This window comes from Pelophylax lessonae (genome assembly GCF_965119305.1).
Source record: "Pelophylax lessonae genome assembly, chromosome: 6".
In the NCBI taxonomy this organism is placed as follows: Eukaryota; Metazoa; Chordata; class Amphibia; order Anura; family Ranidae; genus Pelophylax; species Pelophylax lessonae.
The window spans coordinates 203579966-203603669 of record NC_138773.1 but is presented as its reverse complement, the minus strand read 5'-3'; the positions used below and the strand labels follow the sequence as shown (position 1 = coordinate 203603669).

The following is a 23704-nucleotide window of genomic DNA, read 5'->3' as shown; positions in this document are numbered from 1 at the left end:
AGACATTGTTTGTCTCATAATCTATTTTATCTCTCATTAATTTCTCTTTTTTACCGCTGATAGTATTTGTTTCCAGCTTATTTATTTTATCATTTAGCTTACGGTCAAGTTCTGTAAATAGAGAATTGCTTTTCAATGGAGATATTTCTTCTTGTAATTTAGTGATTTCATCCTGTAACCTCTTTAATTCCAAAGTTTTTGAGTCGATTATAAGTTTCATGAGATTAAAGGAACAGGTGGAAAGAGTGTCTGTCCATTGCTTTTTTAGTTCTTCATTAAAGAGATCAAAAGTTGGAAACTTTTTTATCCGTAGACCTCTTGGAATACGTTCCACATCCAGGTATTCTGTGATCGTGGTCTTTTCCCAATAAGCCTTTATTTCTTTGACCATAAATTTTTCCAATTTATGGAATAATGATTTTATAGAAGTTGAGCCATCTTCTCTTGTCTGTTTTAAGGTGGCGTGTGCATCATTCCTGAAAGGATTGGTATTTAAATTTCTAAGAGTTCTACTCGTAGAGGGTTCATCCATGTCCTTGTATGCAAACTCACAGGTGTATAATGTGTTCAAAAGCCTTGTTCTTTCAAACAATGATGTATCGGAATATAAACTCCAAAAACATATAAATGTCCAGAAAGTTCACTCACCGAGCTGGTCTGTATACACGGAGAAGTAGCTGAAATCCAAGGGAGAAAAAGACCGCTCAGGTGAGCTAGGTGTCAGGTGCTGGTCGGATCCGTTAATCCAGAATCACTTGAAGCAAAAAGAAAATGACCGCACTCCGATGTAAATCAAAAATTGGAGTAAAATTTATTCCACATCAAAACAAATGGGCAAACTGGAACAACACACTGTGGATGCAGGACACAAAGGCAGACGCGTTTCACGACTTAGAGATGTCGCTTACTCATTGCCAACTCCATTCTGTGTGTGCAGCTACCACAAATAAACCCATACAAACAGCTGTAAACGTTCAAGTTCATTAACTGAATTGATTATCTGAATAGATGTCGGCTGCAAGTCTGTGGATTTAAAGTGCACAAACAGAATGGCCCCAAACCAAAACACATGCAAATTCAAATACATGATGATAATAATATGTGTATAAAAATACATCAATAACAAAGTATTCAAAATATTCATTTAAAACAAAAAATGTGCATTTGTGTTGAACAAACTCAATGTTATTTAAATACATAAATATAATCGTGCTAAAATAAATAAACTCATATACAATATATGTATATGTATATTTATTTAAATAAATTATGAAATAAAAATGTGAGTATGTGTCAACCGATCAATACTCGATCAAAAAGGTTTTCTAACCGATACGAATAAATCAATCCCCAATATGGTGATGTAAAAACACAATAAATGTGCCCAATATGAAAAGTGTATATGAAAAGTATATAGTGCTGGACAGACTTCATATATAAATAAGGCAAGCAGTCTGAGCCCCAAGTCATACAGCAGTCTCGTCTTCTTTTTGAGGACTCTGTCAGCAGGGTTTCCCAGGGCCATCCACCTAGCCCTGCCCCAGAAGTGGAAGAGATTGAGTGCAGCGATGCCCAACCACTTATTTCTCAAGATGAGTACATGCAAGAACCATCGCAGCACGTCTCCGATGATGACGAAACGCAGGTGCCAACTGCTGCGGCGTTCAGAATTGTGGAGACCGACAAGGAGTGCAGGGGTGAAGACTGGGTGGAAGATGATGTGGAGGACGATGAGGTCCTCGACCCCACATGGAATGAAGGTCATGCAGGTTTGGAGGAAGAGGCGGTGGTCGCACAGAGCCACCAGCACAGCAGAAGAGGGAGCAGGGTGCAGAAGCGGAGCGGCCGTGCCCTAGACACTACGCCTGCTACTGCCGAACGCAGCAAGGGAACGAGCGCAGCAAAGCCAGCTCAAAGGAGTTCTCTAGCGTGGAAGTTCTTCAGAAAATGTGCTGATGACAGGACACGAGTGGTTTGCACCCTGTGCAATCAGAGCCTGAAGTGAGGCATAAACCTTCTCAACCTGAGCACAACCTGCATGATCAGGCATCTAAGTGCAAAGCACGAGCTGCAGTGGAGTAGACACCTTCAAAACCAAGAAACATCTCTGGCTCATCCTGCTTCCTCTTCTGCTGCAGTCTCGGCCGCTCCATCCACATCTGTAGTGATACTGGCACCTGCCACCCCGCAAACAGACGATCTGTCAGCAACACCACCACCTGGGTCACCAACCATCTCCACAATGTCCCGTGGAAGCGTTCAGCTTTCCATCTCCCAAACACTTCAGAGGAAGAGGAAGTACCCCCCTTCCCACCCGAGATCCCTGGCCCTGAATGCCAGCATTTCAAAATTCTTGGCCTTTAAAATGCTGTCATTCCGTCTGGTGGAGACGCACAGTTTTAAAAACCTTATGTCGGTGGCTGTCCCACAGTACGTCGTGCCCAGCCGCCACTACTTTTCCAGGCAAGCCACCCCTTCCCTGCACAACCAAGTGGGGGAAAAAATCAGGTGTGCACTGCGCAACGCCATCTGTGCCAAGGTCCACCTAACTACCGATTCGTGGACCAGTAAGCACGGTCAGGGGCGTTATATCTCCCTAACGGCACACTGGGTAAATGCAGTGGCGGATGGGCCTGAGGCGGATAGCAATTTGGCGCATGTCCTTCCACCACCGAGGATTGCAGGGCGCTTCAGTTTGCCTCCTGTTCCTAACTCCTCCTACTCCGCTTCCTCATCCTCTACCGCCTCCTCATCCGGTCAGCGTAACACCTTCACCACCAACTTCAGCACGGCCAGGGGTAAACGACAGCAGGCAGTTTTAAAACTTGCCTGTTTGGGGGGAAAAAACCACACACCGCGCAGGAGTTGTGGAGGAGCATGGAACAGCAGACAAATGAGTGGTTGCTGCCAGCGAGCCTCAAGCCCGGCCTGGTGGTGTGCGATAACGGGCGAAATCTCATAGCAGCTCTGGGCCTAGCCGGTTTGACGTACATCCCTTGCCTGGCGCATGTGCTGAATTTGGTGGTGCAGAGGTTCCTTAAAAATTATCCCGATATGTCAGAGCTGCTGCAGAAAGTGCGGGCCATCTGTGCGCACTTTCGGCGTTCTCACCCTGCTGCTGCTCGCCTGTCAGCACTGCAGCGTAACTTCGGCTTTCCCGCTCACTGCCTCATATGTGACATGCCCACAACGTGGAACTCTACCTTGCACATGCTGGAAAGGCTGTGCGAGCAGCAGCAGGCCATAGTGGAGTTTCAGCTGCAGCACACACGCGTGAGTCGCTCTGCGGAACAGCACCACTTCACCACCAATAACTGGGCCTCCATGCGAGACCTGTGTGCCTTGTTGCACTGTTTTGAGTACTCCACCAACATGGCCAGTGCCGATGACGCCGTTCTCAGCTTAACTATCCCACTTCTATGCCTCCTTGAAAAAACAATTCGGGCGATGATGGAAGAGGATGTGGCACAGGATGAGGAGGAGGAGGAGGAGGATGAAGAGGTAACATTTCCAAGGCTTTCAGGGCAGTCAGTCGCAAGGGGCTCCGAGGGTGGGTTCCTGCACACACAAACGCCAGGGACATAATTGTCCAGCAGGGGCACAGTTCTGGAGGATGAGGAGGATGAGGAGGAGGAGATGGAGGAGGAGATGGAACCATGTTCACAGCAGGGTGGCACCCAGGCCAGCTCATGGCCATCACTGGTGCGTGGCTGGGGGGATACAGAGGACACAGACGATACACCTCCCACAGAGGACAGCCTTTTGTTGCCTCTGGGCAGCCTGGCACACATGAGCGATTACATGCTGCAGTGTCTCCACAATGACCGACGAGTTGCCCACATTCTAACTTGTGCTGATTACTGGGTGGCCACGCTGCTGGATCCCCGTTACAAGGACAACGTACCGTCCTTAATTCACTCACTGGAGCGCGATCGCAAGATGCGCGAGTACAAGCGCACGCTGGTAGACGCGATGCTGCTGGCATTCCCACCTGACAGCGGGGCCACAGTGGAAGCACAAGGCAGAGGAGGAGGAGGAGGAGGAGGAAGAGGTCGCCAACGCAACCAGGGCACCGCCAGCACCTCAGAAGGCAGGGTTAGCATGACCGAAATGTGGAAAAGCTTTGTCAGCACGCCACAACAAACAGCAGCACCAGCAGCTCATAAGGAACGTCTTAGCAGGAGGCAGCATTTCACCAACATAGTGGAGCACACGCCTACATGTAGTGAATGACGGGTCTGCCCCCTTCAACTTCTAGGTCTCCAAATTGGGCACATGGCCTGAGCTTGCCCTTTACGCCTTGGAGGTGCTGGCGTGCCCTGCAGCCAGTGTATTATCTGAACGGGTATTTAGCATGGCTGGGGGCGTTATCACAGACAAGCGCAGCCGCCTGTCCAGAGACAATGTGGACAAGCTCACGTTCATTAAAATGAACCAGGCATGGATCCCACGGGAATTTTCCGTACCTTGTGCAGAATAGCGATGGATACCGACCTTACCCAGCCATTGTTCTATTTTTGCTCTTTCTCACTTTTCTCACTTCTGAAAAAAAGCAGTGTTGGCTACCTTGTCCTCCTCCACCGCCGCTTCCACCTACACCGCCCATAGGTGTGCGCAGCCTATTGCATTAGGGTGTGCACCCCAAAGTTTAAATACACATGCATGTGTTTGCCTACATGTACATGGCCCCGATACATTACTCTCCCTGCTGGCAAAGTGAAATAGTGCAGAGCAGGTCCGAGGGAGATCTTTCCCACCTCCTCACTGGCAAACAGGGCGATAATGCTAATGTGCCCTAGGTGATTAGGGTGTGCCCAGGTACACCCGGCACACCCCTGTGCGCACGCCTATGACACCGCCACATCCACCACCACCTCAACCTCCCTCCTACTCCATATGGGCCTCGTCCTTCAGAGATGAAGAACATTGTTTTATTTTTCTGTTTTTTTTGTTGTTTTAAGTTATTTCCCTATCCACATTTGTTTGCAGAGCACTTGCCATGCTCTTAACTACGTTTTGCTGCCATTTGCAGCACTCTAGCCCTTTCCTTTGGTGTTTTAGAGCCATTTAAGTGCCTGAAAGTTCGGGTCCCCATTGACTTCAATGGGGTTCGGTGTCCGGGTAAAGTTCGGAAAAAGTCCGGGACACTGACCCGGACTTTTTTTTCAAGTTTGGCCGAACCCGCCGAACACGGACATCCAGGTGTCTGCTCAACTCTAGTTTTAACCAGAAAATTTATTAAAACATCACACATTAAACTCAATTGTTGGAAGAGCAAGTAATCGCATATAATAATCCACATGCATGTACAGGAGTCACCTGTCTTTATCTGCCAGCTCCACGCTAGACAGACAAGACACCAGAGGCTCCCTCCACTCTGTATTAGATCAGAATATGGACGCCGTATGGCCAAATTAGAATTTCAGAAGAAGGCTATATTCTTTATAATTTATTCTATTCTATTTGGAACTTGAAATTCTAATTTTGAAATTCGATTTTTGGAAGACAGCTACATTTTTTCTACTTTATTCTATTGTATTTCAATCTATTATTTTCTATAAAAAATTCCAATTTCGAAATTTGAATATATAAATTTGAATTTCCGAAGACAGCTACATTTTTTTCTGTTTTACTCTATTCTATTCTATTCTTCTTCTATTCTTTTCTATTCTTTTACTTTTTATTATATTCTTGTATAGTCTTTTTTTCTATTCTATTCCATTCTAGCCTATTTTATTCTAGTCTGTGTTATTCTATTCTATTCTATTCTACTCTATTCTTTTAAGTAGCCTAAATACGAATGAGCATCTTATTTTGCATTTATACCTTACTGTATGTATTGCAATGTGTTTTCATTATTAAATTCAAATCATTTTCAAATTCAAACTTATTTTTTAATTTAAATTCATTTTTGAATTCAGATAATTTGTTTCATTAAAATTGAATTTATTATTTTTGTGTTTCGTAAATGTGGATACATCTGAATCTCCGAATAACAAAAATTGTGTCCGAATTTTGATTTGTAACTAAATAAAATGCACATGTCTACTCCCTGGCTCTTTTTCCTTTATTGTTTCCATGACCTTTTGATTTATGTAACAATAAGAGGACTCTTTCCCTTTTTTTACAGAAGTGGTTCCTGTGCAGATAAAAGGGGGCAAGTGTATGCATCCTTAGGCCAAAGTGGTTGTCAGTGTGGAGCATCTAAAGGCAGGGCATGTTTTCCTTTCTTTTTTGGCAATGGTCTTGCTATACACCAAAAGCATGGTAAATAGGTGGTGGAGTGGCTAACCAAGCTTTTATCATCCTCCAACACTGCCTCCAAGGCACAGAGCAGCTTAAAGTTATCATCAGCTAATAACGTTCTGCCTGTTCATCCACAGCTACTCCCACTGTTGCCCCGTCAACTGGCACGGAGGAGTCGACTAAGTTATTTGAGCACAGTGTCAGCCCCCTGCTGCAAGAGTATGCATAACAATTAATTGTAACTGGGGTTAAGAAGGAGAGCAATGGGAGAATAGAGGTAGGTGGCAACAGACAGGAAGAAACAATTGACTCAGTTTCTTCAGCTGCAGCCTACTGCCAAGCTGGCTCTGGCAATGAGGAGGGAACGAATGAGGTTTGGGTGTAAGATATAGCAGAGGAAGAAAGTGAGGGAGGGGCACAGCATAGCTGGCAGAGCTTCATTGGTGTAGATCTTAGAAAATGTCCCAAAATAAATTGGACAAAAGCAGTCCTTGGGTGTCCACTCCAAACTGAAGGAAATGTGAAAGATCATAGACCCGGAGAACCGCCACCAAGCACTCTGATAACACCACTTCTTACCAGATAGCAATGATCCCCTTTACAGAGATCCAATACAGCCAAATGTATACAGGTGGAAAACGATCCTCCTCCCATAGATCCAGGACTTCCACAGCCATGATCTCAGCACTGTCCTGATGCGCACATTATTTCTGAAGCCCAAGGACCATCTGCCTCTTCTTCTATACAGCTGCATATGTATTTCTGCTTTCACTGCTATGGGAAACCTGCAGAGAGCAAGCCTGGGAACCAGCGCAAGGATTCGTGGGAAATGTAGTTCTTTTGCTTTAGAGATCCTGACGTTTTTTTTGCTGATGCTTGCTGATGAAGTCAGAGAGATTTGATTTTAATAAATGACTGACCATTTTCAATTCACGTGCTAACTGTACTGGACTGATTAGTGAGAGGTGGATATGTTCCCAACCCTAATTTTATTTCCATTGTGGTCTCAGGGCCGTCTTTTCCATTGGGCACGCCCGGCAGTTGCCCAGGGGCCCCACTTGCCAAGGGGCCCCACACACAGGGTGGCAATTACACTGTCCCCCCCAGGCCAGTCTCCAGATTAGTTTACCTGGTGGTCAAAGGCCCCCCCCCCGCTGTCCGCCGGTGGCTCTGAGTCTCCCTGCACACTGGTTGCTAGAAAGGCCAGCCGATTGGCATCTAGCAACCAGTGACGTTCTGAGAGGACCCATCATGCACAGCGGAGGAGGATCCTCCTCGTCGGCTCGTCCTCCTCTCTCCGCGCCTAGAAGATGGGCTCCACCCACCACCTCCCTTCATGTGCTGTGCAGCCGTTGTGGAAGGTAAGCAGACTGCTGCAGCTGCTTGATTTCTTTTTTCTCACTCTCTCTCCATCGACTGTCTGTGCCATCCTTTTCCTGCCCTATATATCCTCTGTGTGTGCCATCCTATTCTCTCTCTCTCTCCCCCCGCCTCTCTCCCTCGCTCTCTCTTTCTCTCTCCCCCTCTCTCTCTCCCTCTCCCCCTCTCTCCCTCTCTCTCTCCCCCCCTCTCCCCCCCCTCTCCCCCTCTCTCTCCCCCCTCTCCCCCTCTCTCTCGGGGCCCCAGTGCACTGCATTGCCCGGGGGCCTATAAGGCTCTTAAGATGGCACTGTGTGGTCTATTCTCTTTCTACCCTTCTAATGTTTGTCCACCTCTTGATTTTTCCTCTTTTCTTCCCCTTCCCACTTCGTTCCAGACTGCCTTCTATTTTCATTTTTTTTCCTTTTACCTTCAATTATTTTACCTTAATTTCCCTAAAATTGTACTTTGCATTGCCCGGGGGCCTATAAGGCTCTTAAGATGGCACTGTGTGGTCTATTCTCTTTCTACCCTTCTAATGTTTGTCCACCTCTTGATTTTTCCTCTTTTCTTCCCCTTCCCACTTCGTTCCAGACTGCCTTCTATTTTCATTTTTTTTCCTTTTACCTTCAATTATTTTACCTTAATTTCCCTAAAATTGTACTTTGCAAAGTGTATTGCATGTGAAGCTGTACCTTCTAAGATGGCACTTTCTCTTTCAAGGCCATACTGTCACTGCAGGCTAATTTAACTGATACACGTCTACTTTAACAATGTGCAAGGAAGTATGTTAATTCTGTTAAAATATTTTTATTCTGTTGATCTCTATATTAAGATGGCTGGTCCAGGACATTTCTATCTTTTGTGAGTTGTTATATAGCATGTATACCCTTTGTATTTTGGCATAATTATAAATAAAGAAATTGAAGAAAAATGTCCTGCTGCTAGCCAATTTTACACTGTTGTGTCAGCGGCAGTCTCTTAATTCTTAAGCAGGATTTGATAGCAATTTCAAAAAACAAAATATTTATCAAAAATAACACTTACCGACTAGCCTGCAAAACAACTGATTAGGCCCTGTCTAAGGCGGGCCTTAAACAGTTTGCAACTTGGCCAGTTCAACAGGAACAAGCAGAGATTTAAACAGTGTGTGGGCAGGCTAAATGTGCCAAGTTGATCTATTGATATCAATTGAATAATGGCTGTCTTCTCCTTTTCCTTCACTGTCTTCTAATTCAGGGCTTCCCCCGCCTGCCCCCAGCCCCTGCTGGGAGCAGACAATTCATGGGCTGGTGGGATTCCATTAGCACTGACTGTGTTCATGGGAGAATCTTGTAAATTTATTTCCTGCAACCTATAGTTGCAGGAAAGAAATTCAAACTGTCTCTGGCCAACATAACAGTTTACATTAACCACTTGCGCTCCGCCCACCATACATTTACATTTACACTCTGCTGCTGCTGGGCTAAGCGACATAGCCCTACGTCGCTCACTCAGGAGACTGTAGGGGGCGAGCTCCCGCACCCGCTCGTTACCTGGGGAGCCAGCGTGTGTGACCAGCGGCTCCGATGGCTGCTGGCCACACGCGATCTCCCGCAGCTGTTAGAGAAGGACAGACGGCTGATGTAAACACAGCCGTCTGTCATTCTCACTGAAGTAAGCACAGAGGCTATGTGATCCTGCTATATAGGATCGCATGTCCCTGTGATTACTTCACAAGCCACGCCCCCTGACAGTTAGAAGAATTCCCCTAGGGACACATTTAATCCCTTGATCACCAGTACAGTTAACCCCTTCCCTGCCAGTGTCATTTTTACAGTAACAGTGCATATTTTTAGCACTGATTACTGTAGTAATGTCACTGGTACCCCCAAAAGTGTCAAAAATGTCAGTTAGGGGTCTGATCTGTCCGCCACAATGTCGCAGTCCTGCAAAAAAAATTGCAGATTGCCACCATTACTAGTAAAAAAAAAAAAAACAATAAAAATTACATAAACCTTTCCAGTAGTTAGCAAACGCAATAATTTTTGCGCAAACCAATCAAAATATGCTTATTGCAATTTTTTTTCCAAAAATATGTATCAGAAAACAAATTGGCCTAAAACGTTAAAAATTTTGATTTTTACATTTTTTTTAGAATTTCATGTAAAAAAATGTGAAAAATATAGGTATTTTTTCAAAATTGTCCCTCTTTTTTTGTTTATAGCGCAAAAAATAAAAATCGCACAAGGGATTAAATACCGCCAAAAGAAAGCTCTGTTTGTGGGAAAAAAAGGACGCCAAATGAAATTGGGTACATCGTTGCATGACCACCCAATTGTTCGTTAAAGTCACGCAGTGCCGAATCGCAAAATAGGGCCTGGTCATTGAGCAGCCAAATACTCTGGGGCTAAAGTGGTTAAAAACCGAGGGTTTTGTTTGAGAATTTAGGGAGGGGTGGGCTCCCTCTCCACTCTTATATGGAGGCTCTGGAAATGTAAAGATAGGACTACAGTATATATACAGAAGTCCCTTGGCGTGGGCACCGCGGCTTATGCATATATTTGCAAATGTGTGCAAACAAAACCCTCTGTTTTAAATGTAAACAGTTAGACAAGGCCAAATTGGTTGTTTTAAAAACTGGTTGGTAAGTGTGCTGGGGAAATCTTTTGTTTGTTATGTGCATTGCCCTTTCATGTGCACCTTGCTGCAAAGGCTATTTATAGATTGGGGTGGTTGCCACTTTTTTGAATGGTTTGATAGAAATTAGACATTAAACATCCCCAAGACCCCCCCCCACCACCACCACCACTCCTCATGGCAGTGACCATTCCCCAATTCCTTTTCTAACTATACTGCAGTTTGCCTATTATCCATAAAACAGCCAGAATTCACTTAGAGGATTCATCCTCCATATACTTCAGTCAAATTCACCTTTACGTTGAGGTTAGACAACTATAGGATTTGCAGTGTCTGCTGTAGTACAGTGTAGAAAGTGTGGATGAGTATTGCACCATATCAAGAGAACCAGGTTTTTTGAGCTTCAGGCAGCATAAGGGTGTGAAGAGGGAGTGGGAAAAAAGGTAAGCGTAAGTCTAAAATGAGAACATTTTGCAAAATTTCAGTTCTCATGTTATGCTCTTAAGCAAGCATACATTACTTTGATACAACAGATTAAAAAGGAACAATGTGTGACTGAAAATGTTGTAGACTAAATAAAACACAACTGTATTAGAAAAATGATGATGCAGTGAAGCCTTGCTTTCTTATATGTGCAATATCCTTTAATGGTAGCCAAACATTATGTATTATTGAGTATGAGTAACCCCCTCCAGTTTTGTGCTATGTGTTAACTGTACACAGTGAAAGAGGATATTTTCTGTCCCCTTATTTAAATTAAAATATAAGGTAAAAGGGATTCTAGAAGATGGCGAAATGAGCACATTCACATTATGTTTTACTTTGTTTAAAAAATAAGTACTCAAAATAACAAAAAATCTGCATTTGGGACATTCTCTACATTACCTAAAACATGGAACCTGTTGAGATCTTGGTCCATGTCAAAAGGGAAATATACAGAGCAGATACCCTTCTCAGTTGTAGGTATAACACCGACGACCCTTCTTGCCTTAATCATCCAATTTTATTTTTTATACATAATTTTACTAACTAACTAACAGTTTACCAATTATAAATAAACTGGTACAGTGCCACAAGAAGGATTAATTAAACATTTTATTGTGTGAAATTAAACAATAAGCTATAGTTTTATGTTTAATAGGTATGGTGGACTCTTTTGAAGGAACCAATTCTTGGTTGACTGGCTCCCCAGTCATTGTATCTCCTGTACTCTCCAGGTTTTAGGTAAAACTGACGTCCTCTGTAGTTGGGCTCCTCATAGAACATCCAGTATCCATCTTGCACATCAACGGAGTGGATGTCATGGTAACGGAATCTCTCATAGACATTTGGACAATCTTCGTTGAACTCCATCATCTGACCTTTGAAGTCTTCTCTTTCATAAATCCTGATTCTGAATACACCCTGATGCTGTGATAAAAAAAAAACAAGAACGTTTTAAAATAAATATACAGTTCAAAAGATTTTAACAGGAAGTATACCCTATCCCATTTTGTGTTGGTTTCTTTTTGTAATAATTGACTGCGCTGTTAAAAAAAGTCAAGTGGTTCATAAAAAGCTTAATCTATATACTTGATAATAGTAATAATAATAACAATAATTGTAATACATTTATTTCTAAATGATTATCTGTCACTGTAAAGAAGTTATTAAGCTGTCCCCCACATATGATAACGGACAATTCCAGGTGAATTTCTGGTTGCTTACATTTTCTTCTAAAGCATAATAGGGCCACTATGGTATTTTGATTTGCATATGTCAACTTCCTATTTAAATCTAGTACCTGGCTCAAGCCCCTTTCTACTGTAAATGCCTTTTTTTGGTTCAAATTCATCAGAAGCCTGTGACAGGTGTTCATTTTATCTAAAAAGATAAAATTGGTACATCAAAGAATTTGAGCCTCTTAGGACACTTTAGAAGGGGGTACCTTCTTGGGGCACTTAGAAGAGAGGAGAATGCCTTTCATTACATGCAAATAATGACTTAACAATGACTTTACAGATATTTTTAAATGTTAGTAAACATTATTAGGTTTAAATTATATACAGAAAATTCATACTGATAATACAGGTTTTTTTTTTTTTGTAAAGAAAACTGTTCTGCAGATATTTAAAAAAAAAAAAGTTGCCTCTAGGTAGCAGTGTTGAGAACAGGGTGGATCGGGAGCTAGTTGACCTTATCTGTATGTGATCTAATCTGTTTTATTAAAACATTTTTTGTTTTTTTTCAAACATTATTTAACACAATTGCACGGCAATCTATTTTAATAAAATATTTTTTAGAATTTTCAAAACCTATTTAACACAATTGCATGGCAATTTAAGTGCATTGTTAAACAAAAAAAGTAAATGTTTGATAGTTACTTGAGGACTCAGTCGACAAGACCTAATAGAATCATTATAGCCCATCCATTGCTGAAAGTCTGGGTATTCCCCCTTGTGAAGGAAGTATTGGTGTCCTCTGTAGTTGGGATGTTCATACAGTATCCAGTTTCCACTCTCTACACGGATGGAGTTGCAGCGCCTAAAGTATGAAGACAGGTCTGGACATTCAGTGTTACACTCATAAGAGCGACCCTGGAAATTCCTGTCTTCGTAGAAGATGATCTGTCAAAAGTAATATATTGTCAACCATTTGTGCATTTCTTTCATTACTGCAAAAAGATGATTTAAGATGTAAGTAATTTTGTTCTTGTAAAATAAAACGTGTGCTAACCTAAAGTCAACATTTCTAAATATCAAACTAAATATAGGATACCTTTCCCATGTTGTAGGCTTAGCTGTGTCCCAGTGAAGTGTGAACTCAGGACAGCAGGGATAGAAGGTTTATATACACAATGCTCTGAATGTGTAAAATTAATGCTTGCACATTTCACCAGTAAACAAAAAAGAGAGCTGTTTCATCCCTTTTTATGTAAAGGACCCCTCTGTTTCTTTGTGATTATTGTTCTCATTTGTTCCATGGCACAAAGCCAGCAAAACATTGTAACACTCTAAACAAAAGATGATTTCACACTGTATAAAGTGTTTATATTGTATTTCAAGTGCAGATGATAGGCAACTTTAATAGAAAAAAAGGCCCCTATAGGAAGAAATACAATAGGACATTTATTCAAACCAGACCTCTATTTATCATAAGCCGTTGCAGACATGACGCCACAGCGGAAAAATAAAAAAGGTGAATCTCCATATCTAGGACATAAACAGAAATCCCAACCCTATTATTTGTGGAGCATTTTAACCAAAACTTCCTTAACAATATAGGTCTGTCACTCATATTCGATATATGTTCAGAGAATTAGAAGAGATGGCCGCTCACTGCGACGGGATACTGTATATTGTTTTATTTATTCCAAAAATGACAGGTAAAACAGCACAGAAATCAAGGGAAATTAACACTTTTCACACGATATAGTGCCTAATCACAACAAGGAACCACTGACAGAATCACTGCTAAAAAGGCAAAGCACACCTGTTACGCAATATAATCTGATCAGTCCAATTAACCTCTGCTTACCAAGCATCGTCATACATGTAATCAAGGTACTATTACAGTGATAATTAAGATCATACAAAAACAACAAAAAAAAGCAAAAAATTAGAAAGAAATAAAAAATATAAACACTGTGACAGACTGCCCTGCTAGTTGTCAATGATGTATATCTGCCACGTGAAATTTTCAGGTTCATGAGGTAAGTGGATGGCAGTCAGAGGTCTGTAGCAGGACGTAAGGGGTTAAGCACTGACTACACCTTGCTCCCCACCTGGGGTCTAATTTGTCTTCCCTGAGTTAATCAGAGTTGGTGCTGAAAGGAGATAAGCATCCTGGAGCAGACCCAGTGAGGTCTGTTTTTAGCCTGGAGGTTAAAACTGTTTTAGCTGGACTTTTGTTTTGGACTGTTTCTTACCCCTGCGTGGGAATCCTTTTTTTTGCTGTATATGCTGACCAATAAACACAGGCAGGAAGCCCTTTAACCTTACATGTGGCTTGGATTACCTCTCTGAGAGTTCTCCACTGGAAGCTCAGCCCCACAATTGGTGTTTTGGATGTGGGCAATTCCTCTACTGATCCTCGCAGAAAAACACGTTTTCTGGCTGCCTAACAAGAAGCCAATGGACTGTTGGCTGCCCAGATGGTGAGCACGGAATCTCAGGTGTCTGCTTTGCTTTGGTTCAGGCAGCCAAGAAAGACCGACAGGCCCTAGTAGAAGTGCTACTGTGGCTGCCATCCCAGACCGAGAGTGTCCCCTGAGAACACACTGCCAGGCACCAAGAGTCACCTTCTACAAAATATGACATCCCAGGATGATGTAGAGGCATGTACTTTAGAGAGAACGTCTAAGGGGCAGGCCTGTCCCAAAGTCTTCTGGGCTGCGCTTATTGCACCACAGGAGACTCCAAAAAGGCATACTTCAACTTGTCCATTGAGGATGCCCAAGATTATGATAAACTAAAAGCTGAGATCTTGTGGCATCTGGGATTTACAGCCTCAGTGAGGGCATAGCAAGTGGAGTTTTAAGTCAGAAGGATCTCCCCGCTCCAAAATATATGACCTAATCAACCTGGTCAAATGGTACTTACAGGGCCCCAAATAGTGGTGAGAGTTGCGGTGGACCGGTTTCTGGGATCTCTATCTCCTGAGTTGCAGAGGTGGGAGAGGCAAGCGGATCCAAATTCAAAAGATGATCTGGCTGAGCTGGTGGAACACTACTTTGCTGCAGAGGACCTCTTTGCAGGGTCTACACGTTCAAGGTCCCTAATTGCCAAAAGACCCCCTCCAGTAACTACCGGGTCAAACCCAGGCAGCACAACTGTCAAAGCCCAAAAGGGGAAGTCCTGAGAGGCTGGCAAGTGTGGCCAGAGGGTCAGCCACCATTGAGAGACCCTATCTGAGAAGTCCTGGAGGAACCAGTGGGCATCCTTAGTGTTGGCAGTGCAGTTAGTGGGCTCACATTGCTGCCAAGTGTCCCTTGAACCCTGAGCCTATGGAGCTTTACTTAGCCGGATGCAGTCCTTGTTTGCTCACCCGGGCCTAGTCGCAGATCTTAACATGCTCTATTGTAAAGATAAGGGGGAAAAGTGCATGCCCTCTTCGACTCTGGAAGTTTGGTCATCCTAGTCCATACCTGGCTTGTGGAGCCTAAACAGCAGACCCAGCATCAGGTAGGCATGGTATGTTTGCATGGTGACTGTAAAATGTACCCAACAGCGCTGGTGACCTTTGAAACCAACTCAGGATCTTTTTTGCCATTAGGTGGTTGTATTCCCAATCCTGTTGCGCAGTGTAATACTGGGGAGAGACTTTCCACTGTTTCAGGAACTTTGCAGTAGAAAGGAGAAATGTCCTGAGCCTGGAATTTCTAGTGTAACAGCAGATGAAACCCTAACCCATTTAAAACAACGGTTGATAAAAATGCTGTAGGAGTGAGCCCTGGTTGAACATTGGGAGTCACCTATCAATTGAGATACCCTTTTATACTTACTGCTCGAAAGGATAACCACTTCTTCACGCTGTATTCTCAGGCGCAGTTATACACCATGTTTCATTTTCTCGACTGTGAGGAAATACAGGTATGAAATTGGCTTGGATACCTAGAAGAATGAGACTCCTCTACTCCTCTGTCTCCAAGACCCCAACGTCAACAGCAGCCAAATTCCAGAGATCAAAGAGTACAACAGACTCGGAAAAACCCAACAATAGACATTAGGAGCTTGTTTTACATTTTCTTCACCCTACTGAGTGATGTGACTACCGGAATTACCTACCTAAGAGAACGATACAATTACCTGCACAGGCAAAGCCAGTTTTTATAAGCCTGTAACTAGTGATAGGCTGAACTACCCCCAGTTCGGTTCACACCAGAACATCTCGAACAGGGGAAAAGTTCTAGCGAACATTTGAGCCCTATTAAAGTCTATGGGACAAGAACTTGAAAAATCTAAATTCCTAATTTTAAAGGCTTATATGCAAGTTATTGCCGTAAAAAGTGTATGGAGACCCGGGTACTGCCCTGGGGGACATGCATCAATGCTAAAAAAATTTTTTTAAATTATCGTTTTTAAAAGGAGCAGTGATTTTAATGATGCATAAAGTGAAAAATAAAAATGAAAAATTCCTTTAAATATCGTGCCTGGGGGGGGTCCCCTTAATGTGCCCCTAAATTGGCGCATCTGTACGATGTATGTAGCCTGTTAAAGCAATACTGACATTTCTAAAGGAAAAAATTTAATTTAAACTTGAAAAAACGTCCCTTCGGGTCTGGTATGGATTTTAAGGGGAACCCCACGCCAAAATTTAAAAAAAAAAGGGTCCCTCAAGCTGTTTTTAACCCAATTTTTTTTAATTTACATCTTCTTTTTAAATTATATTTTTAAATTCAGCTCTCAGCAGGGAAGCCTTAACAACCTATTGACTGTGCGCTCAGCAGGCAAACATTCCGCTAAGTGCCGAGAAAGTTCAGGTGTTAGGCCAAACTTATGGTTAGCCCAAACCGTTCACCCATAGTGATGTCGCGAACCTAAAATTCGCGGTTCGCGAACGGCGAACGCGAACATCGGCAAATGTTCGCGAACCGGCGAACCGGGCGAACCGCCATAGACTTCAATAGGCAGGCGAATTTTAAAACACACAGGGACTCTTTCTGGCCACAATAGTGATGGAAAAGTTGTTTCAAGGGGACTAACACCTGGACTGTGGCATGCCGGAGAGGGATCACGCAAAAAAAAGTTCTTAAAAATTATAATTTTTTGATAGAGAGCCAATTATTGGAAAAATTAAAAAAAAATAAAAATAAAAAATTTCTTTGGATTTAGCATCTGGGGGGTCTAAAAAGTGTACCTGCGAAGTTTCAGCTCTGTAGCATGTCCAGAACCCCTAAAAAACAGCATTTTTCTTATATTTTCAGGAATATGGCTTCTCTGCGGCTGGCTTTTTCTCTTGCAGGCATTTAGCGGGCATTTTTTTAGGCAGGCATGTCATTTTTTGTATTTAGTGTCTGGGGGGTCTAAAAAGTGTACCTGTCAATTTTCAGCTCTGTAGCATGTCCAGAACCCCTAAAAAACAGCATTTTTCTTATATTTTCAGGAATATGGCTTCTCTGCGGCTGGCTTTTTCTCTTGCAGGCATTTAGCGGGCATTTTTTTAGGCAGGCATGTCATTTTTTGTATTTAGTGTCTGGGGGGTCACAAAAAAGTACCTGTCAAGTTTCAGCTCTGTAGCATGTCCAGAACCCCTAAAAAACAGCATTTTTCTTATATTTTCAGGAATACGGCTTCTCTGCGGCTGGCTTTTTCTCTTGCAGGCATTTAGCGGGCATTTTTTTAGGCAGGCATGTCATTTTTTGTATTTAGTGTCTGGGGGGTCTAAAAAGTGTACCTGTCAAGTTTCAGCTCTGTAGCATGTCCAGAACCCCTAAAAAACAGCATTTTTCTTATATTTTCAGGAATACGGCTTCTCTGCGGCTGTCTTTTTCTCTTGCAGGCATTTATCGGGCATTTTTTTAGGCAGGCATGTCATTTTTTGTATTTAGTGTCTGGGGGGTCACAAAAGTGTACCTGTCAAGTTTCAGCTCTGTAGCATGTCCAGAACCCCTAAAAAACAGCATTTTTCTTATATTTTCAGGAATACGGCTTCTCTGCGGCTGTCTTTTACTCTTGCAGGCATTTATCGGGCATTTTTTTAGGCAGGCATGTCATTTTTTGTATTTAGTGTCTGGGGGGTCTAAAAAGTGTACCTGTCAAGTTTCAGCTCTGTAGCATGTCCAGAACCCCTAAAAAACAGCATTTTTCTTATATTTTCAGGAATACGGCTTCTCTGCGGCTGTCTTTTTCTCTTGCAGGCATTTATCGGGCATTTTTTTAGGCAGGCATGTCATTTTTTGTATTTAGTGTCTGGGGGGTCACAAAAGTGTACCTGTCAAGTTTCAGCTCTGTAGCATGTCCAGAACCCCTAAAAAACAGCATTTTTCTTATATTTTCAGGAATACGGCTTCTCTGCGGCTGTCTTTTTCTCTTGCAGGCATTTATCGGGCATTTTTTTAGGCAGGCATGTCATTTTTTGTATTTAGTGTCTGGAGGGTCACAAAAGTGTACCTGTCAAGTTTCAGCTCTGTAGCATGTCCAGAACCCCTAAAAAACAGCATTTTTCTTATATTTTCAGGAATACGGCTTCTCTGCGGCTGGCTTTTTCTCTTGCAGGCATTTATCGGGCATTTTTTTAGGCAGGCATGTCATTTTTTGTATTTAGTGTCTGGGGGGTCACAAAAGTGTACCTGTCAAGTTTCAGCTCTGTAGCATGTCCAGAACCCCTAAAAAACAGCATTTTTCTTATATTTTCAGGAATACGGCTTCTCTGCGGCTGTCTTTTTCTCTTGCAGGCATTTATCGGGCATTTTTTTAGGCAGGCATGTCATTTTTTGTATTTAGTGTCTGGGGGGTCTAAAAAGTGTACCTGTCAAGTTTCAGCTCTGTAGCATGTCCAGAACCCCTAAAAAACAGCATTTTTCTTATATTTTCAGGAATACGGCTTCTCTGCGGCTGGCTTTTTCTCTTGCAGGCATTTATCGGGCATTTTTTTAGGCAGGCATGTCATTTTTTGTATTTAGTGTCTGGGGGGTCACAAAAGTGTACCTGTCAAGTTTCAGCTCTGTAGCATGTCCAGAACCCCTAAAAAACAGCATTTTTCTTATATTTTCAGGAATACGGCTTCTCTGCGGCTGTCTTTTTCTCTTGCAGGCATTTATCGGGCATTTTTTTAGGCAGGCATGTCATTTTTTGTATTTAGTGTCTGGGGGGTCACAAAAGTGTACCTGTCAAGTTTCAGCTCTGTAGCATGTCCAGAACCCCTAAAAAACAGCATTTTTCTTATATTTTCAGGAATACGGCTTCTCTGCGGCTGGCTTTTTCTCTTGCAGGCATTTATCGGGCATTTTTTTAGGCAGGCATGTCATTTTTTGTATTTAGTGTCTGGGGGGTCTAAAAAGTGTACCTGTCAAGTTTCAGCTCTGTAGTATGTCCACAACATTAAAAAAAAACAGCATTTTTCTTATGATTTTTAGTAGAAAACTAATGCAGTGTCTTTCCAGCTGTCTTTTTTTCTTTCTGGCAAGCTGAAATATGATATGCCAAGGCAAACATGCCTATCAGTTGAGCTATGACACAGACAACACTGCACACATGGGGAAATATGTAAAACAAAAAACAGGAAAAGGAAATTAGGTGACGGTCACAAAACATGATATTGTGATTGGCCAAATAAAAAGTCACCTCGCGATGAGGTCGCGCCAAAGTCGCGCTAAGTCGCGCCAAAGTCGCACTGGAAGCGACGCTACTTTAGTGGTAGCGGCAGTGTAAACCAGCACTAAAACATCCAGTGTGTGAATACGATCAGGTATGATGTTTTATCGGTCAAGTAGTGTAAGGGTTACGCCCGTCGCCCGCTTCACAGTGACAGACCAAACTCTGACAGACCAAACTCCCCGTTTAACAGTCAGTCAGTCCATTTGCACAACCGCAAACTCCCAATTTGCACAAGGTTGGATACCAAGCTAGCCATGTCCCGTTCCTTGTCCTCACTGACATCATTGAAGGTCTCTTCCTCCACCCAGCCACATACAACACCAAGGGTCCCCGAAAGGTGAGAACAAGCCCCCTGGGACGCCTGCTGTGGCTGGTATTCCACCTCCTCAAAGCCACCTTCCTCCTCTGACTTCTCTTCTTCAGACTCCTCTCTCTGCGTTGCCACAGGTCCAGCAATTGACAACGACAAGGCTGCTTCTGGTGGTGATGAGGACCACAACTCTTCCTCTTCATGCTCATCTACAGCCTGATCCAGTACTCTTCGCAGGGCACGCTCCAGAAAAAACGCATATGGGATGAGGTCGATGATGTTGCCTTGGGTTCGACTGACCACCAGGGTTGTCATCTCTGCAAAAGGACGCATGAGCCTACAGCCATTGTTCAAGAGCATTCAGTAACGCGGCCAAAAAATACCCAGCTCCGCAGAAAGAATGAAAGAAAATGAATGTTTTTTTTTATGAAAAATTATCCTGCGGATCGCTTTTGGTCTGTACACAATGAAGCAACGACCTTATCATCTGGGGTGTGCCAACACAATCCTAGAGGTGATCGCTTCATTGTGATACGCAAGCCCCTTCACCACGACAAGGTAACGATCACGAAGGGGAATTGACACATGTATGTGCCTTTTTTTTTGTTTTTTGTTTTTTTGCAGCCACAGTGTAGCACCAGAGGCCAGAAAAATTAGGCATGTACACATGCATGAAAAAGTAGGTATTGTTGCAGCCGCTGCTGTAGCAGCGGCCTGAAAAATTGAGGTTTTAAGGCAGAAAGTGCACTAAAACATTGCTGCTTGAACCGTAGTTGGTGGCGGAGACGTCACGTAAGTCATCCGGCATGCAGAGAATGATTATATACAGCAGCGTGTGGACCATTTTTAGGCCAAGGCATCTCAGTCATCACCAGGCCTTTTTTAGTCAAATGCATCCCCCACTGTCAGTCCCTTCGGGATCCATGCCTCATTCATCTTAATAAACGTGAGGTAATCAAGACTTTTTTGACCTAGGCGACTTCTCTTCTCAGTGACAATACCTCCTGCTGCGCTGAAGGTCCTTTCTGACAGCACACTTGAAGCGGGGCAGGCCAGAAGTTCAATGGCAAACTGGGATAGCTCAGGCCACAGGTCAAGCCTGCACACCCAGTAGTCAAGGGGTTCATCGCTCCTCAGAGTGTCGATATCTGCAGTTAAGGCAAGGTAGTCTGCTACCTGTCGGTCGAGTCGTTCTCTGAGGGTGGACCCCGAAGGGCTGTGGCGATGCATAGGACTAAAAAAGCTCCGCATGTCCTCCATCAACAAGACGTCTGTAAAGCGTCCTGTCCTTGCCGGCGTGGTTGTGGTGGTAGGAGGAGGATTACTTTCACCTCTTCCCCTGTTGGATTCCCGTTGTGCTGTGACATCACCCTTATACGCTGTGTAGAGCATAGTTTTTAACTTATTTTGTAGCTGCTGCATCCTTTGCGACTGCCGGTAATTGGGTAACATGTCACAGACTTTCTGCTTATACCGGGGGTCTAGTAGCGTGGCCACCCAGTACAGGTCGTTCTCCTTCAGCCTTTTTATACGAGGGTCTCTCAACAGGCATGACAGCATGAAAGACCCCATTTGCACAAGGTTGGATGCCGAGCTACTCATGTCCAATTCCTCGTCCTCACTGATGTCATTGAAGGTGTGTTCTTCCCCCCAGCCACGTACAACACCACGGGTACCAGATAGGTGACAACTAGCACCCTGGGATGCCTGCTGTGGTTGGTGTTCCTCCTCCTCAAAGCCACATTCCTCCTCTGACTCCTCTTCCTCACACTCCTCTTCCAGTGTTGCCGCAGGTCCAGCAATCGATGGTAAGGCTGTTTCTGGTGGTGGTGATGGTGACCACAACTCTTCCTCTTCCTCTTCACGCTCATCTACGGCCTGATCCAGCACTCTTCGCAGGGCACGCTCCAGGAAAAAAACATATGGGATGATGTCGCTGATGGTGCCTTCAGTGCGACTCACTAGGTTTGTCACCTCCTCAAAAGGACGCATGAGCCTACAGGCATTGCGCATGAGCGTCCAGTAGCGTGGCAAAAAAATACCCAGCTCCGCAGAGGCTGTCCTAGCACCCCGGTCATACAAATACTCGTTGACTGCTTTTTCTTGTTGGAGCAGGCGGTCGAACATTAGCAGTGTTGAATTCCAACGTGTCGGGCTGTCGCAAATCAAGCGCCTCACTGGCATGTTGTTTCGCCGCTGAATATCTGCAAAGTGCGCCATGGCCGTGTAGGAACGCCTGAAATGGCCACACACCTTCCTGGCCTGCTTGAGGACGTCCTGTAAGCCTGGGTACTTCTGCACAAAACGTTGCACAATCAGATTCAACACATGTGCCATGCACGGCACATGTGTCAACTTGCCCAAATTCAATGCCGCCAACAAATTGCTCCCGTTGTCACACACCACTTTGCCGATCTCCAGTTGGTGCGGGGTCAGCCACTGATCCACCTGTGCATTCAGGGCGGACAGTAGTGCTGGTCCGGTGTGACTCTCTGCTTTCAGGCAAGTCAACCCCAAGACGGCGTGACACTGTCGTATCCGGCATGTGGAATAGCCCCTGGGGAGCTGGGGGGGTGCAGTTGGTGTGGAGCAAGACGCAACAGCAGAAGAGGACTCAGCCGAGGAGGTTAGCAAAGAGGATGGAGTAGGAGGAGTAGAGGAGGTGGCAGCAGGCCTGCCTGCAAGTCGTGGCGGTGTCACCAACTCCTCTGCAGCAGAGCCACGCATTCCATGCTTGGCAGCCGCCAGCAGGTTTACCCAATGCGCAGTGTACGTTATATACCTGCCCTGACCGTGCTTTGCAGACCAGCTATCAGTGGTCAGATGGACCCTTGCCCCAACACTGTGTGCCAGACGTGACATGATTTCCTTTTCCACAATAGAGTACAGGTTGGGGATTGCCTTTTGTGAAAAATAATTTCGGCCGGGTACCTTCCACTGCGGTGTCCCAATAGCGACAAATTTTTTGAAGGCCTCAGACTCCACCAGCTTGTATGGTAAAAGCTGGCGGGCTAAGAGTTCCGACAAGCCAGCTGTCAGACGCCGGGCAAGGGGGTGACTCTGCGAGATTGGCTTTTTGCGCTCAAACATTTCCTTCACAGACACCTGACTGTGGGCAGGTGACGAGCAGGAACTGCTGAAGGTGAGAGGCGGAGGGGCGGGTTGTTGATAGGGGGCATGGAGGACAGCAGTGGTTGACGTGGCTGAAGATGCTGGACCAGGAGGAGGATGGTGGCTTTCAGTTTGTGTGCTGCTTTTACTCATGTGTTGATCCCATAGGCGTTTGTGATGTGAGATCATGTGCCTTCGCAAAGCAGTTGTACCTAGGTGGGTGTTGGACTTCCCACGACTCAGTTTCTTTTGGCACAGGTTACAAATGGCATCGCTGATATCAGAGGCAGACACACAAAAAAAATGCCACACTGCTGAGCTTTGCAAGGACGGCATTCTGGTGGTGGCAACAGCTTGCGTTGATTGGCGTGCTGTCTGGCTGACCCCGGGTGCCGAATCTACATGCTGTCTGACTGCGCCACTAGCTCCTTGCGATGACCTCCTCCCCCTGCTTCCAACTCGTCTCCTCCTCCTCTCTGTCTCCCCATCTGAACTTTCCCCCTCTTCTTCTGCTCTTCGAGCAGGCACCCAGGTGACATCCACAGACACATCGTCATCATCAGCCGCTTCACTTGACAACTCAGCAAAGGCAGCAGGTACAACATCATCATCATCACAATGTACGTCCATGTGTATAATGCTGCCTGACTGAGACATATCCCCGTTATCTACATCCTCTGGCACTAATAGTTGCGCATCACTTATTTCTTCAAACTGATGTGAAAATAACTCCTCTGACGGATCAAGTGAAGCGGCTGTGGTG

The 23704-nt window shown here is 44.3% G+C and overlaps 1 protein-coding gene across 1 annotated transcript in view; it reads right to left on the bottom strand.

The window, feature by feature from the left end:
* The window catches only part of LOC309558932 (uncharacterized protein), a 754545-nt gene that overhangs the window by 716333 nt on the left and 14508 nt on the right, over positions 1 to 23704 (bottom strand). The window contains exons 3-4 of the mRNA XM_082262029.1: positions 12588 to 12830; positions 11395 to 11634 (exon numbers count right to left, since the gene is read on the bottom strand). Of these exons, the coding sequence (XP_082118155.1) occupies positions 11395 to 11634; positions 12588 to 12830 (483 nt within the window). The remainder of the gene's footprint in view (positions 1 to 11394; positions 11635 to 12587; positions 12831 to 23704) is intronic.